The sequence below is a fragment of the Neofelis nebulosa genome, chromosome 6, assembly GCF_028018385.1.
Source record: "Neofelis nebulosa isolate mNeoNeb1 chromosome 6, mNeoNeb1.pri, whole genome shotgun sequence".
NCBI lineage: Eukaryota > Metazoa > Chordata > Mammalia > Carnivora > Felidae > Neofelis > Neofelis nebulosa.
In genome coordinates this window covers 90,001,547-90,018,611 of record NC_080787.1, presented here as the reverse complement: position 1 = coordinate 90,018,611, position 17,065 = coordinate 90,001,547, and the positions used below count along the sequence as shown (strand labels likewise).

Sequence of the window (17,065 nt, the reverse complement as noted above, 5' to 3'; positions counted from 1 at the left end):
TTCAGACATCTTTTCAATGGTTGCTAACTTTCCACGTTTATTTCACTGTTTGATCCTTGTATCGTACTTGTCAATCCAAAGACTGCATTAAGAGCAAACTTGTAGTTATTTCCTGGTCTTCCTTACAGACAGCATTTCTTGGCATCCTTCATCATTTTCCCTCTGAAAGTTTTTTCTCATATGGTTGTTTCAAATATAGCTTGAGAATAAAATGCTCCTACACTTCTAAAAAATGGCCGATTTTTCTGCAGCAACGGTAGCAACTGACTATCAGGACCGGTTTTATCACTACTGACAGTTCCAAAAAACACCTGTACTGATTGTACACAAAATTGATCAATTAATGGCTATATAACTTGGTCAACACACACTTACAGATCAACCAATTAGTAATAGTCCTAAATTTTGAAAGTCAGTGGATCAGAAAAAGACTCACTCTGAAGAACACACTTATGAAAGTCAGTTTAATCAATGACATTCTTACCTAAGAAACTGTGTTCCTACAAATAACATCAATACACTAATTCCTCTGGAAGTCTGCCAATCACCGAATTCTACTTTGTCCCCACCTTGAATAATATCATCAGCCTCCTCTGCTCTGAGAGCCTTTGCCTGATCAGTACAGTTCTTTCCTTAAGTCAGCAATAGATTCAGCATTATGTTTTTTTATTTGAGATATTAAGGGCTGGTTTTCATTCTCTTGGCAGCTGAATACTCTGGAAGTTAAAAATTTGTGCAAAACCTTTGGGAAGAATATAGGTAATATGTCCTTAGCCTCAATAATTTAATTTCTAGAAATTTGCCCAGACACTGCATAATCTTTGTTATGCATTTTTGCACTTAATGCTTTCAACAATCCTACAATGAAAATCCTATTTTATTTCCTTTTGCCTTTGATGAAAACAAGGTTTAGAAAGTTTAAAAACTTTTTCCACAGTCACATACCTAATTATACTCTCAATATCTAGAGACTGACCCTTAAGCCAGAATTCTACTGCCTCTGCAAGGGAAAATGATCCAAAGTAAGGACAAAAGTATTTGTTAAATATTTATACTGGAGTTTTGTTTGTATATATGAATGCCCAAATATCAAAGACAAGAAAAGGGTTAAGTAAATAGTCATTATAAGGATACCTATAAAATAATGAATATGTATGTTAAAGTGTTTAGAATTTGGGATTGAGCCCAAAATCAAAATAGAAAATTCTAATTATATGATATAAAATTATGTGTACATGTGAATTGGGAATAAAAGGAAACATGAACAAATAACTATGGGGTGGTGATTGAATTCTGGGTAAAACACATTTTTACTGAGTTTTTTAAATGTTGCTTTAATATTTATGTAATAACAAAAGTAACCTAGGTATAACGCGTGGTCTCTATATTGAAAGTTCCTAGCCAACCTATCCCATATTCTATGGGAATTCCAATGTCCCAAAAGATTTCTGAGAATTCCAAGTGTCTTATGAACTCCTGATTATTTACTGCTCTCAGTTCCAACCCTGGAAATTAAAATGTTCTACCCATGTCTTATCTGCCATAAATGTTCCCTTCCCTCTACTTTAACCTAGATGTGAACTCAGTCTCTTAATTTTCCCCTGACACTTCACAGAGGCATAGTTAGCAGATATTTCTGAAGTTTTAGATGGAGAACTGTTATACTATAACAGAGTATACAAGTTAATATTGAACACAGATCATCACTTTCCTAAAATTCTTCGGGCCATCCAACACATTACTCATCCTCTCCTCCCTGAAGATTTACTGATAAATTTCCCTCACTTTGTCATGGAAGACAGCTCTACATCTCCAACTTCTGCACTGCACATAATGGAGATCTGATATCATGCATCCATAAAACCAAGGGAGCATATGCCAGATTACACCCGTTAGCAACACAGAGATTTATTTTGAGATAGATGATATTCCAACATAAGAATGGAGAGATCACTATATTCAATTTGGGGGGAATGTAAATGACATTAATTTAAAGTCAAAAAGTTTAGGGGCGCCTGGGTGGCGCAGTCGGTTAAGCGTCCGACTTCAGCCAGGTCACGATCTCGCGGTCCGTGAGTTCGAGCCCCGCATCAGGCTCTGGGCTGATGGCTCGGAGCCTGGAGCCTGTTTCCGATTCTATGTCTCCCTCTCTCTCTGCCCCTCCCCCGTTCATGCTCTGTCTCTCTCTGTCCCAAAAATAAATTAAAAAACGTTGAAAAAAATAAAATAAAATAAAGTCAAAAAGTTTAACTTAACATCCTACTGTGTTTCAAGTTCAAATATAATATGAATTTAAAAGAAGTGCTGAGACATACAAAATGAAAATAAAGATTAATTTTTTTAATAAGGAGATAAACTGAACAGGAAAGAAAACCAAAATAGAGGTAGTTGAAAACAATTAAAATCGACTTAAAAATCTATAGAATGATCATTTATTTTATAAGGTAGCTAGAAATCTCAGGGCTAATGTGCATGGTTTTAAGTAAAAGTTTAGGGTGTGTTTATCTTTTTCTACTTATTCTAAGTACTTACTGACATAAATATTCACACCACAGTATTTTTTTCCTAGAGGAGCTGGTTTACTGTGAAGTGTTTTCTGTTTATAGTGTAGCTACAGGGAAATCATAGTCACTAAAAATAAAAATTTAAGACCAATTTGACAATAATAAATTCAGACTTTCCAGACATTGTTGTCTACTAATTCTTTCCCCAGAGCATATAGTTTGAAGTATAGTCTTAGAAATGCTTATATCTGCATATTCAAAATAAAGATAAGTCATTAAAGGGAAAAGAAAAGAAAACATGCATAAAACAGCCATTATTATAGGTACAGCCTTCCACTGGCATTGATTTGACCCTGCTTATCAAAGTAAAAGTAAATTGACTTTTTTGGGGGTAACCGAATAAAACAATAAGTTCTCCTGGACACAGAAGGTATAAGTATTGTATCCTCAATTTCCCCCAAATTACTATGATGATGATGATGATGATGATGATGCAAGAACCTGTGGAATTCTTTATCACCTACTATGTTTCTCGATTCCTTTAAACACGTTTTCCACATTTGGATAAAACATTATCCATGGTATGGGAGATATCAGGGAGCCATAACAGAAAAACAGGTTGTCTGTCTTTCCATCCATCCATCTTCCTCCATCCATGCATGTATCCAACTATCTGTCTACACTCTACCCTCAATTCTTTGTAGGAGGTAGAATCTGAGACACATAGAATCATATAGATGTCCGCATTTAGGATGGTCAACACAAACACCAGGCCTTTGGAGCATATCACACTTATGGTTCCACTGATACTATCCCACTACTCCTGAAATTACCTGACATCGTAAGCCTACTTTCCTTAACTGAAAAATGTGCTCAATAGCATTCTATTTAGAAATTCAATACCGCAAATATTTTTAAGCACCCATTATTCACCGAGCAGTACAGTAGGAAGTCTTAGTACAAAAGAGAGAGGTCTTATAAAAAAATAACTTTTCTGAATAACTTCTTTAACAACAAAAAAAGCAAAAATGCAATAGGCTTTTACTATGGTGGAAGGGGTTTAGATTAGAAAAAAGAAAGTAATGAGACCTCTAAGCATTGAAATATTTTCAATGTTTATTTATGCATTATATCAGATGCCAAATGGGATTTACATATAGGATGGGTCAGATTGATTTTGCATGTGTCTTCTGTATGTACTATACTATTATTTGAAGGTATAGGATTTTTTTTCTATTGATGTATCTTTTATTGTTTCTCATCTTCTCATATTCAAGAGCTTTTCAAATAGCCTAATAAAGTATTTTCAAATTACCTAATAAAAAAAGTTCCCTTAGAAGCTGGCATTGTGATTGGAAAGCAATAGGGAGAAAGCTTGATTTATTGACAGGTGAGAGTATGCTATAAATTTTTTCCATATTAAAACTGCCTATGGATTATGAGATCACTTTTAGAAAAACTTCAGCCGACAGGCATAGTGATACAAGCACTGAAGGCAAGGATCACAATGTCCAAGGGTAGGTCTGCTTTGCTTTATAAAACAAATCTATTTCTCCTGAAATACTATGTATAAATCTAATGACACTGTACCAGGGAAGATTGTTATCTAAGAAAAGACATGATAAATGCTTTCGTGAGGCAAATGATAAGTTTACAATAAAAAAAAAATCACTTCTCAGTTTATGTGTTTTGTGACTTTTCTTTGTCTTCATTCATTAGATTTCCTTAAAGTGAAAGCATACTGGTGCATAATGCACACAAGGTGGCCACATTGGTTTCCAATCCAGTAATCTAGGTAGGATTTTGAAGTTAACAGAAAACAGATATTTCAAGTGAAATTTTTTTTTTTTTGCTTTACATGTAAATAATACTTTTTTTTAGTGGTGTACAATTTGTTAACATTGATTTTAAATTAAGGGAAAGACCTTGGTTATCTCTGGAAGTTAAGAAAAACAAGAATGTAACAAGAACAGTTCCATACAGTGTGGACTTCATGATGTGGTGTAAAGGTCAAGAATTAAGAGTTAATCAAGGTGTGTTCTACATAGATGCTCAGCCCTTTACTAGCTGCCTGCTTCTAGGCAAGTCACTTAACCTGGAAGAGTCTTATTTTCTTGTTTGTAACTAAAGAATGTTATTTGAATTTCCTACTTTGTATGCTCCCTGTAAGGCTGAAATGTCTATGTGAACAAAGAAACCTTTAAACTCTTAAAGAAGTCTGAGGGGGTTTTGGCCTTGTAATGTAATATCATTATGTTAGATAAAGTACACATAACCTTCGCTATGCCAATTTCAAAAAGGCATTACAGTTATTTTGACCATTTATTGATTTTTTTTGTATCTGAACATATATTAATTTATGTAATAAAAACTACAGCTGGTCATAATGATTGTCAGGTTGCTGTGCCTCTGTGACAAGCAAGGCTGGTTTGCCAAATAATATGTCACCAAATGGCTCAATTTAATTTTAATTAAATTTAATTAAAGCATTACAAATTTAAACAACCATAATTTTGGATGCTTTAAGCAACAGGAATTGTTAAAAATGCAAATATATGTGAAGAGCTCTTATAATTCTCAAATTTTAAGTAATGAAGAACATTTTTATGACAAATAAAGAGCAGAGGTTCTTAATAACTCAGAATAGACAGACAAAAATGGCAAAATATACTTATTGTGGGGTAGAAATGATTATATTATATACGAGAAGAATCTTCCTAAAAGTAGATTTATCATTGACCAAGTATTTTTGTTAAGTTTATTTATTTATTTTGAGAGAGACAGAGACAGTGTGAGTGGGGGAGGGGCAGAGAGAGAAGGAGAGAAAACATCCCAAGTAGGCTCCATACTGTCAGTGCAGAGCCCAATGTGGAGCTCAAACCCACGAAACTGTGAGATTATGATCCGAGCTGAAACCAAGAGCAGGACACTTAACCAACTGAGCAACCCAAGCACCCTTATCACCAACCAAGTATTAAAAGCTTACAATTCATTTTCAAAGATCTTCATAATAATTTATAGACATATAAATATATCTATAAATAACATAATAATTTATAGAAAACTTGCCAGGATGTGTAGAGATTCCTTCACCCAGCTTGTCCCACTATCAACACAATCATAGTACATTTGTCAAAGCTAAGAACATTGGCAAAATAATATTAATTAGGCTACAGGTTTTATTCAGATTTCACCAATATTTCCACTAATGCCTCTTTTCTGTTTCAAGATCAAATCAAGGCTACCACATTGCACTGAGTCATAATGTCTCTCTCATCTCTTTAGCTGGGTTTCTCAGTCTTTCATGATCTTGAAACTTTTAGAGAATGTGGTAAAGTATTTTTTAGTACAGGCCTCAATTTGACTTTGTGTCATATTTTTCTCAAGATTACAGTGGAGCTCTGGGTTTAGGGAAAGAATATCAAAGAAATCAAGTGCACTCATCACATCACACCAGGGTACATGGGGTCGACATAACTTATCTTGGAGATGTTATCCTTGATCACTCGATGAAGGTAGTATCTGCCACATTTTTCCATTGGAAAATTAACTTTTCCCACATTTCCATGCTCTCTGGGGCATAAAGACTACCTTCATGGGAAGGGAAAGAGGAGTTAAGCTTCACTTCCTCGTAGGTGGATGGGCAATATATATTATTTGGAATTTTTCTGTAAGGAAGATTCTTCCCTTCTCATTTATCTTTCTATTCATTTTTTATTTTTTTATCTTAATTTTATTTTTATTTTTTAAATATGAAATTGATTGTCAGATTGGTTTCCATACAACACCTTGTGCTCATTTGCATCAGTGTGAATTCATTAACATTTATTTTGTTCATTAGGTTATAGCTTAATATAATCATTCTATTGCTCAAAGTGTTTCAGTTTTGATCACTGGGAACTCTTTCTGGTTAGCTCCTGTGTCCTTTGACCTGCCCCAGTAACTTTTTTTTTTGCCACTTTTTCACACTCTGGCACTGGAAGATACTTCAGTCTTATGTTGTATTTTTCCTGCCATATGTCTTAGGGCCTTGGGTTTTGTTTTTATTGGAGAATGGTATTTAGTAACTAAAATCTGGGCATGAGGTATGCTCATTGCTACTATGGTGTTAAAACTTTTCAGTAGGTAGAGCTAATAAATATTAAGTATGTATACCCATGTATGCACATATATCCACGTTTATTTTTTTTAATTTTTTTAACGTTTATTTATTTTTGAGACAGAGAGAGACAGAGCATGAACAGGGGAGGGGCAGAGAGAGAGGGAGACACAAATCTGAAACAGGCTCCAGGCTCTGAGCGGTCAGCACAGAGCCCAATGCGGGGCTCGAACTCACAGACCGCAAGATCATGACCTGAGCCGAAGTCAGACGCTTAACCGACGGAGCCACCCAGGCACCCCACCACGTTTATTTTTATACCTATCTGCAGGTATATTAAAGTGAAAATGAGTTCATGTTGATAGATCTGTCTCTAACCTAGCACTATAAGGTTAATTGTAGCTAATTTCCTTTGCTTATTTGTAACTTCTTTCACTGACAATGAAAACTCTAGCTTCCATTGTCAACTATTTATTTATTCATGTGTTCCACCCTAATATGCATGTGAAGTAGTTACATAATTACTAACCTGTACTCTTGTGGGGGGAGAACTATCAAATAGTATACAAAGTCTATATATAGTTATTTTCTCTTTAACATTATTCATTTTAGTGCTTGTCCTGTCAAAAGACTGTTCCCCAAAGTTACTGAGGCTAGATCCTTTTTCCCCATGGAAAATGAGGTTATGTCTTACATTTGTAATTTGGTTAGATTCATATGTCACCGTCTGTACTCCATCTTGGGATATTTCAATATCCTATTTATTTTCTTATTTTAAATTTGCATGCTGTATAGCTTACTCTGTGTTGTACAGTCCTATAGGTTTTGATGAACGCACAATCATTTATCCAGAATTGCAGTACCATGCAGAACAGTTCTAGCACTCCCCAAATTTCCTCACACTATCACTTTATTGTCAGCTCTCCCATATCTGTAAACCTTGGCAACCACTGATCTGTATCCTGTTTCTATATTTTGCTTTTTCTAGTATTTCATACACATGGAATCATACAATATTCAATCATTTGGGTCTGTCTTCTTTCACCTAACAAAATACATTTAACATTCATATTGCATAAATCAACATCTCTTTAAAAAATTGTTTCTTTTTTATAGTTCAGTAGTATTTCATTGCACAGACATACTATAATTTGTTCATCCATTCACCAATGGAAGAACATTTTGGTTATTTTGATGTCTTAGCAATTACAGATAAAGTTGCTCTAAATATTTACATATAGAGTTTTGTGTAAAATAAAATTTCAATTCACTTGGGTAAATATCTAGGAATGGGATTACTGAATCATATGACTAAGTATATATTTGACTTTACAAAAATCTGGCACACAATTTTCCAAAGTGTTGGCACCATTTTGAACTCCTATAAGCAATGAATGAGAATCCCTGCAGTTCTTGCATGGACACCAGCATTTAGTATTGTCAGATTTTTAAAATTTTTTATCCATTATAATAGGTGTCTAGTAGTATCTAATTGTGGTTTTAATTTGCATCTCCCTAATGACTAATGATGTTGAACATCTTCCTATACATCTTTTTGGCAAATTCATCTTTACCCATTTTTAAACTGAGTTGTTGGTTGTCTTTTTGTTAAGTTTTAGAAAGGGTTCCTTATAATTTGTGAATACAAATCCTTCATCAGACATGTGATTTATAGGTCTGAAGTTTATATTTTCTTTCTTTTAACAGTATATTTCATAGAGCCATTTAAAAAAACAATTATTTTACTCTTTGCTTTTTAATCACTCATTGTAATGAAAAGGGCTGTGATCAGGTAATTCCTTCAGTTACAACAGAGCATTTATACTGAAGCAAATTTAAATCAAACAAATTACAATGTGCATTACAACTTCAAGGTTTAGACCTTGTATGTTTTCTTATCTATAATCTCTCATGGATCAGATGAGACTGGCTAAAATTTCATTCTTGTCAGAAGTGTAGAATTTGACTTTTTTTTCTCATTAAAAACTTAAAGTTATAGGCTTCATTGGTGTGCTCTGAGATAAACCTACAAAATTCATTAGGTAGCAGAATTATGGCATTATGTCCACATTTCTCTGGAAAAGAGTTGTCCAACATGGTAGCTATTAGCCACATGGGTCTGTTGATTACTTGAAATGTGACTAGTGTGACTGAGGAAATAACTTTTAATTTTGGTTAATTTAAATTTAAAAATGGATACTCAATTTAGTTATTGGGATGCTTTAAGTATGTGTGGGACAACTGGGCTTTGTGGATCTACTTTTTCAACTGTAAATTTTATGAAATATAAATACAGATCAAGTATGCCCAATAAAATGTAGTATCCCAACTGATATGTGCTGTAAGTACACAAAGGATTTCAAAGACTTAGTATGGAAAAAAAAAGGATGTAAAAGGTCACAATATTTTTTTACATCAATCACATGTTGAAGGTTATATTTTGAATATAGAGGGTTAATATAATATATTATTAAAATCCATTTTACTTGCTTCTTTTACTTTTCAAAAATGTGGCCACAAGAAAAATTTAAATTGCATCTTTGCCTCACATTATATTTTTATTAGATGACACTGCTTTAGAATCACATATTGTATATTAAATTATATTTTGTGTCAAAAAGCATTCAGTGCTCTGAAATGGCATGCTAATAACCTACCCACAATTATTCCAGCCCTCACAGTATAATCAGTCCCACCTCATCCTCCTGCTTTTGTAGGGAAAGATCAGCCTCACTAAGTTCCAAATCACATGTGATAGATGTTAGATGCTCAGACAGGGGCTCCAGCAAGGAAATGGGCAGGAGAATGGAGAGTAAGGTTTAGGATGAGTATCACAGGTCTGACAGTATCAGGTGTTGTTAAGGAACAGAATCTCCTGATGGCCTAACCATGCCATAAGTTTTGGGAACACTTCTGATTATGAATGGTCTAGTTCATGGATTTTCTTTCTTTTTTTTCCCCTTTTTTTAAGTTTATTTATTTTGAGAGAGAGAGAGAGAGAGAGAGTGAGCACAAGTGTGTGCAAGCAGGGGTAGGGGCAGAGAGCTAGGAGAGAAAGAATCCCAGGCAGGCTCTGTGCCATCAACAGAGAGACCCACATGGGACTGTATCCCACAAACTGAGATATCATGACTTGAGCCAAAATCAAGAGTCTGACACTCAACCAGTTGAGCCACACAGGTGCCCCATGGCTCATTTTTTTTGTGAGGAAAAGGTAGTGGGCTGCCTCCTTTCCTTCCCTGTGAGTTAGTACTTTTAGCTTAGTACTTGACTCAAAAACAGCATAGTCTCCCAGCCTTTCATTCTCCTCTTTACTTTTCAGCAATGCGAAATTAATAGTAAGAGTTCCCTTTACCAAGCAAAGACTAGTTTTCTTCTCCCTTTTTATGTAGCTTATTAAAGAAATTGTATACATACACACACACACACACACACACACACACACAAGTGATTTAGTGGTGCAGGTATTATGTTGCCAAAACTAAAACCATTTTTTGAAAAGATAACTAATATAGAAAGAAATTGACCTGACCTTGAAATGATATTACATATCATAATTTTAAAAAGACAATTCAGGAAATTTTAATACTTTAGCATAAAATTCTGCAAGTCTAATATTTTAAAAAATCACAGAAAACTAAAGAATAGTATAGAAATATTGGGGATATTAAGTATAATATTTATTAAAAATAAAACTAAACCTCAAAGGCATATTATTCTACCATGATAGACAATTATATTAAAATTAACTTTGATACAATGTTAAATCTAAATTTATTGAATATCTCTACATATAAGATAAACTTCTACAACTATTTTATACTTTGGATGGGTTTTAACTTATAATAATTCTGAAATAATCCTAGGTTACCTATAAGTTCTAAACGAACATATTTCTGTCACAATCAAGCCAGCATCAAAGTAAACATATACTTACCATATGGAGAACATACCATGGGAAGCACATAAACAGTTGTTAAGCTACTCAACTGTATTATAAAATTCTTGAATTATTACATTCTAAGCCTGTTGGGAAACAAAGAAAGAAAAAAAGTATGTTAGTTAAATGTGCTGGTTGTACTATACATGTAGCTAAATAACCAAAAGAACACTAAAAAAATCACATACCTCACACACATAGATCTTTCTCTATATATTGCCGTGCCCTTTGCTTACATAAATTTATTATTTCATTTAAGTTTTAGAAAAACGCTATTGAATTGTGCAAGTCATTTGAATATACAATAAGAGAAATATTATTAAAAAGAATGAATGGTACGTTTGAAACTCTAAGGAAATAACATATCTTGTTAACCAAATATATTTCACGGTCTCTATTTTTTGTTTTCCACCTACAGAATAAATGGTATTCATAGCACAGAAAATCAAAAACAAAAAAAAAATAAGACAAAAGGTTACTGAATCATCTGTTTGTCTATAATTATATGGATGCTTAACAAACTAAACACCAAAATAATGAGATGATCTGTCCAAATGTCTTAAATCTTCATGTTGATGTTTGCCAGCTGGTATGGTCTGAAGTTTTGTATCCGTCTGACCCCCAAATTCATATGCTGAGATCCTAATGCCCAAGATGATGGTATTGGGAGGTAAACAGGATTAGCGCCTTTATAAAGAGGACCCAGACAGTGCCCGAGTCCTCTCCATCATGTGAGGACACAGTGAAAATATGGACGTCTGTGAACTAGGAAGCCCTTACCAAACACTCAACTGCCAGCATCACAGTCCTGGACTTCCCAGTCTCTGGAACTGTGCGAAATAAATTTCTGTTGTTTATCAGCCACCCAGTCTATGGTCCTCTGTTACAACAGCTCAAATGAACAAAGATGCTTGCCGACAAACCTGATGGACTGTAAATACAGGCAAATGTTTTCAAACCTGATTGAATTATTTATTCTATAATGAATAAAGATTATATTTATTTACTTATTTATTTTTTACAATTTCTTTTAACGTTTATTTATTTCTGAGACAGAGACAGAGCATGAACAAGGGAGGGGCAGAGAGAGAGGGAGACACAGAATCTGAAACGGGCTCCAGGCTCCGAGCTGTCAGCACAGAGCCCAATGCAGGGCTCGAACTCACGGACTGTGAGATCATGACCTGAGCTGAAGTCGGACGCTCAACTGACTGAGCCACCCAGGCGCCCCGTAAAGATTCTGTTTAATACAAAGTGGGGAACTGACCCATGACATGACCCCAGCTGAGAACAAACATAGTTGAACTATGGAATAATTTGAAGTAAAATAAAAACCGAATTTAGTTTTCTCTTTAAGACAGTGCCTCCTCAAATTGGGTTATATGAATGTATTCCCTGTCAAAAATGTCTTTTTGCTATAGAACATACTCAGTAAACCTCTCATGCTTAAAAGATACTAAGAGTGGTGGTTAGGAATTCTGTACTCAGTACGTATACCCACATGTGCACACACACATGCACACACATACATCGGCCCCATTGTATGTTCCTCAAACTCCTAACCCATTTTTTCCCCAAGGTCAGTAGAGTTTAAAGCAAAATTCAGCCATGTATCTTTCTAGATTATATATAACCTTGGCTTATACTTAATAAAAAAATACTCTTTTCTCCTAATTTAGTATTCCACCCCCCTTGCTTATTTACACTTGGATTCAAACACATTAAAGATAATCAAAATATGGAGTCCAGATCTGGCATTTGTCTTGTCTTTACAATCTTAACTAATTATTCTTTCTAAAAGACATAAAACATAGTAGATGAATAGCTTGCCAATATTTTGCAGCAGCTATTGAAGGTTTTTTAGGTGTGTTTGATTGACATTTAACCATCACAGCAATATTTTAAAGTGGGTTTTATTATCCTCATTTTACAGGGTTTTGATATTTCAAACAAATCATCTATATAAGAAGCTGGAAAGTATAGCTGGGGTCAAATCTAGACCTGACTTAAAAATGTGCACTCAAAAAAGTCTTCACTTGCACATGGTTTCCGGGACACTGTTTAAAAATTATTTTTAATGTTTTATTTTATTTTTTGAGAGACAGAGAGAGACAGAGCATGAGCAGGGTAGGGGCAGAGAGAGAGGGAGGCATAGAATCCAAAGCAGGCTCCAGGCTCTGAGCTATCAACACAGAGCTCTATGTGGAGCTCAAACACACCGATATGAGATCATGACCTAAGTTGAAATCGGACACTCAACTGACTGAGCCACCCAGATGCCCCTCCTGGACACTGTTTAAAAGATAATTTTGTTGGGGCGCCTGGGTGGCTCAGTTGGTTAAGCATGACTTCAGCTCAGGTCATGATCTTGCAGTTCATGAGTTCTAGCCCCGCGTCTGGCTCTGTGCTGACAGCTCAGAGCCTGGAGCCCGCTTCAGATTCTGTGACTCCCACTCTCTCTGCCTCTCTCCAGCCTGTGCTCTCTCTCTCTCTCTCTCTCTGTCTCTCGCTTTCCAAAAGAATAAAACATTAAAAAAAGAAAAAGATAATTCTGCCTCGACATGTACTTTCAATAATATTTGACTCTCAATTTGGAAAAAAAAAGTAATGAAATGTTTTGTAAAATCAAATTTCTATATTGAAACCATATATAACTTGGGCTTAGAACTGCTAAACGAGCAAAATGACAAACACAATTATTACATACAACACGTGTAATGTGTTGCTTATAAATCTGGACATAAAAGATCAGCATATTTAATAAATTAAGAAAAATAGAAAAGGCTCATTCATACCTATCTCAACTGGTTCCAGACTGTTATGATACTAGAGCATCTGGGCAATTTTTTTTATGATTTTTGTCTGAACATCAAATGTGATTCTTGTTTCGTTTTTACCATCCAAATCTTACTTAATATTTGCAAAATGATTTTTGCAGGTAAGTCAGAAAAATCAAATATTTAGACTCCTATTTAGAATGAGAGCAAATAATGAGAGCCAGCAAGTAGCCTGGGTTCCTTTATCTATTTGGCAACTCTGATTTATGTGTGTGTGTGTGTCTGTGTGTATCTATGTGTGTGTAGGCATGTGTGTATTTCCTAAATCATGGCTATGATTTACTTAGCTGAATAAATAACACTTAAGTTATGGAGTTATTATTTTTGTTGATAAAGTTTTATCTAAAGAAGTTGTTGTCTTTATACTCTTTTTTTGCATTACATGTAAGGAAACAATTATTCTCTTCCATTCTCTACATTTCTGTCTAAGCCAGTCAAATGATGATATGGCATTTTCTTCTTTTGCTTTCCTATATACTTGTCTTTCTTCCTAGGGAAGTCAAGGCATCTGCCTCATGTGGGGTGGAGGGAGGATGGGACCCTCACTTTCTGTCATTTAAAAGATTATTTTGACATATGGCTTAAAGCCAGGCAGTCTTGAGAAAGAAAAGATTTCCAAATACCTTTAGTTCTCTTGTATATATAAAGACTAGACTTTGTAGATTAGTCTACTATTGGAGGTCTTGCTGAGATCCAGAGGTTTGGTAACTTAAGCATGAAACAAAATGATTCATTTATTTTTACTTTTCATCTTGATGTTTGTCAGCAAGCATAAATGACTATGTTTGCATATAATTATATGTAAAGGTGTTTGAAATCACAGTGAGAAAGGCTTCGTGGTGCACATGCGGCAAAGGCACAAGACGTGGAGAGAAAACAGAGCATCGTGAATGGGGAAAGTGCCTGCCAAGGCTTGTGTTTTCTCCTCCCAGCTTCTTGAGGCCAAACCTCTCGAGGGAGTAGCTTTAGAAACTCCTAGTTGAAGGAACACTCAGCGTTTTTTCTTATGCTTTTAGGAAGAGATTGCTGTGCTTAGTAATCCCATGCCAACATGTGGTGACCCGGTAGTGTCACGAGAGTCCTAAGGCTGGAACAGGCCCAGTTGACAACCCTAAAATCTCCCTAGGTTATTTGTGGCATGGATAATGCATTGAGAACAAAATGGGCTTGCTGGGAGCAAAATGACTCAGCCACAGAGGTTTTTGTGGTCTTCTGCTTTAACCAAGTGTCAGTCTGAAGAGAGAAGTAGGAATGTATGTAACAGCAAAGACTGGTGGACCCGAACGCCAAGATCTGGCGCAGACTGAATTAACAGGGCCGTTTGGCACACGATGCTGAGAACTAGCTGACAGTGACAGATGTCAGCAGCAGAGTGGCTCACAGCAATGGGTCTGAACTGTCATCTTGAGCAGAGGCAATCAGGGAGGGGAAGCTTCATGAAGGAGGTTACATCTGAGCAATGGTAAGGACTCGGCCCCATCTTCAGGACTGAGCATTGTAAGGAGAGGGGATACAAGGTACAAAGGGCCAGGAAAAGAACAAGCACAGCATGTGAAAAGAGGGAAGAAAAACATCCCAGGGTGCCTGTGGTGTAGTAATCCAGGGCACAGTAGTGTCGGGAGTGGGGGTTGGTGGGGGAGTAAGGGTTGAGAGGCAGCAGCCAGGCGATGTTGGGTCTCACTGACCATTGTAAGGAGTCCAGTCTTTATTCATGGTACAGTGGAGATAGGAAGGTTTTGACCAAGAGAGTAGCATGATCTGATTAAAATTTTCAAACATCATTTCAGATGTTCTGTAAAACATTTAGTAGAGAGGTGAGCCCAGAAGCAGCAGCCACTCTAAAGGTAACTGTAGCGGTTGAGTTGAGAGATGATGGTGGTTAGAAATTTAATGGCAACGATAATGCAGAGAAGTGTTTGGATTCGGGATATATTTGAAGTAAGTATAAATCCTATCCATTAATTTCACCATTTCACAAACACAGATGCATTTTTTAAGTCATCACTATAGGGTAAGCCAGTTTTGTTATTGTTGTTTTGCAAAGGATCAACTTGAAAAATAGAAGTTCCATAGATATTTATGAAAGATACTTCAGTTAATTTGGGTAAAATTTACCAAAGGGCAAAAATATGGAGACATTTGTTTTATATAATGAAAAAATATATTGTTGAACCAATTGACTAAAGATAGTATAAATTATTAAGAAAATCACTATATTGTTCTTATAAATGAAAGAATGGGAAATAGACAAATGGAGCATTACTTTTCTTAGAAAGAAGAAAACTCTCAAGGACTCTGAATGATGTTAGAAACATCTCAGATATATCCCAAATTGAATTTCATTGATAAGAGTAAGTTCCTTAATTCAATTCAACAAATGTGATTAAAGGACATTGAATTTTGAACAAATAAAGACAATCCCTTCATGCAGTTTATAGTAATAAGTAAGATTTGCTTCCAGAAGGGGTCACTGAGCCAATTCCTGTGGCTATACTTTAAATGGAATTTTACGACTTCAGAATTACTAGTCTGGATCTTTAAGCCCTTTTTAATTCAACATACATTTAAAAAAATGTGTTATATATAACAGCTGCTAGGTGCTATGGCTAAAAGCATGGCCCAAATACTCTCCTGTCCTTGAAGAGCTCCTGGTCAAAAGGAGGAAGGAAAGAAAGAGAAATGAAGAAATTTGTACTAAATGTCTGGCTAGGGGCACAAATGTAGCAGCATGCAATTTTACTTGGCTGAAGCTTGATAGAAAATAGGTTGTGTAAAGTGCATGTTGAATGATGACGAGGCTGTGCTGTATGAACACAGATAAGGAATACAGAGATAATATAGTTTGGGATGAAAAAGTAATCTGGCTTCAGCAGAGCAGAGAGATAGGCAGTGTGATGAAACACACGCAGGACATAGCAGAAGAAAGAAAGGGCCAGCCATTGGAGGATCTCATGCTTGAACCTCATTAACATTAATAATATTACCACCTAGGCATAAAAGAGTGCTCACTATATACCAGACATAGTTTTAAGGGTTTTATATGCATAATCTCATTCTATCAACAAGCCTATGAAATATTACTCCAGTTTTAGAGAAGGGGAATATGAAGCCCAGAAAGGTTAAACAATTTGTCCAAGGTCACCCAGCTTGTCAATGGTGCCATTAGACTGCAACACAACCAGACCGATTCCACAGCTCCACTCTTGGCCACACAGTTCTGCCTCTTGAGATCAACATGGGATAGTTTAACCATAAATGATTCTCTTTTTTCTGCATAATTTACAGGGAAAAGGAATACTTTTCCTCACAATGCAAAACGTTGGTTTGTTCTTTATATTAGATAGAAAATGAAATAAGCATCCTGAAATTAAAAGCCCAGAACAAGTGAGGAGGAAAGGGAAAAAGAAGGGAAGTGATGTTTCTTGAGCATTTTACCACGGGGCAAATTTACTGTATGGTTAGATGGTTGAATGGTCACCTTCCTTCGTCCATATATGTGCAGAAGCTGGGGAAAAAAAGTGGTTACAGGAGAGGTATATGCTTTGTGCTTGCCATTGTAACTCCTTGATTATTTTCATGGTCTGAATTCTTTCCCAGGTTAGGCTTTCCTCTTCTTCCCTTCCCTTTTATCCAAGCGGGCTTGGATGATCTGCCCTGACCCTTACTCCTTCTGGGAGGATGATGT

The 17,065-nt window shown here is 35.6% G+C and overlaps 1 protein-coding gene across 6 annotated transcripts in view; it reads right to left on the bottom strand.

The window, feature by feature from the left end:
* The window catches only part of FUT9 (fucosyltransferase 9), a 215,337-nt gene that overhangs the window by 97,624 nt on the left and 100,648 nt on the right, over positions 1-17,065 (bottom strand). For 3 of the 6 annotated variants that reach the window (XM_058734740.1, XM_058734737.1, XM_058734738.1), the window contains exon 2: positions 10,541-10,629. Coding sequence is in view for 2 of the 6 variants with exons in the window: in XM_058734738.1 (XP_058590721.1) it covers positions 10,541-10,559 (19 nt within the window). In the remaining 4 variants the exon portion in view is untranslated. Of the gene's footprint in view, positions 1-10,540; positions 10,631-17,065 lie in introns of those variants that run through there. The other 3 variants (XM_058734741.1, XM_058734739.1, XM_058734742.1) reach the window with 3 other exon arrangements.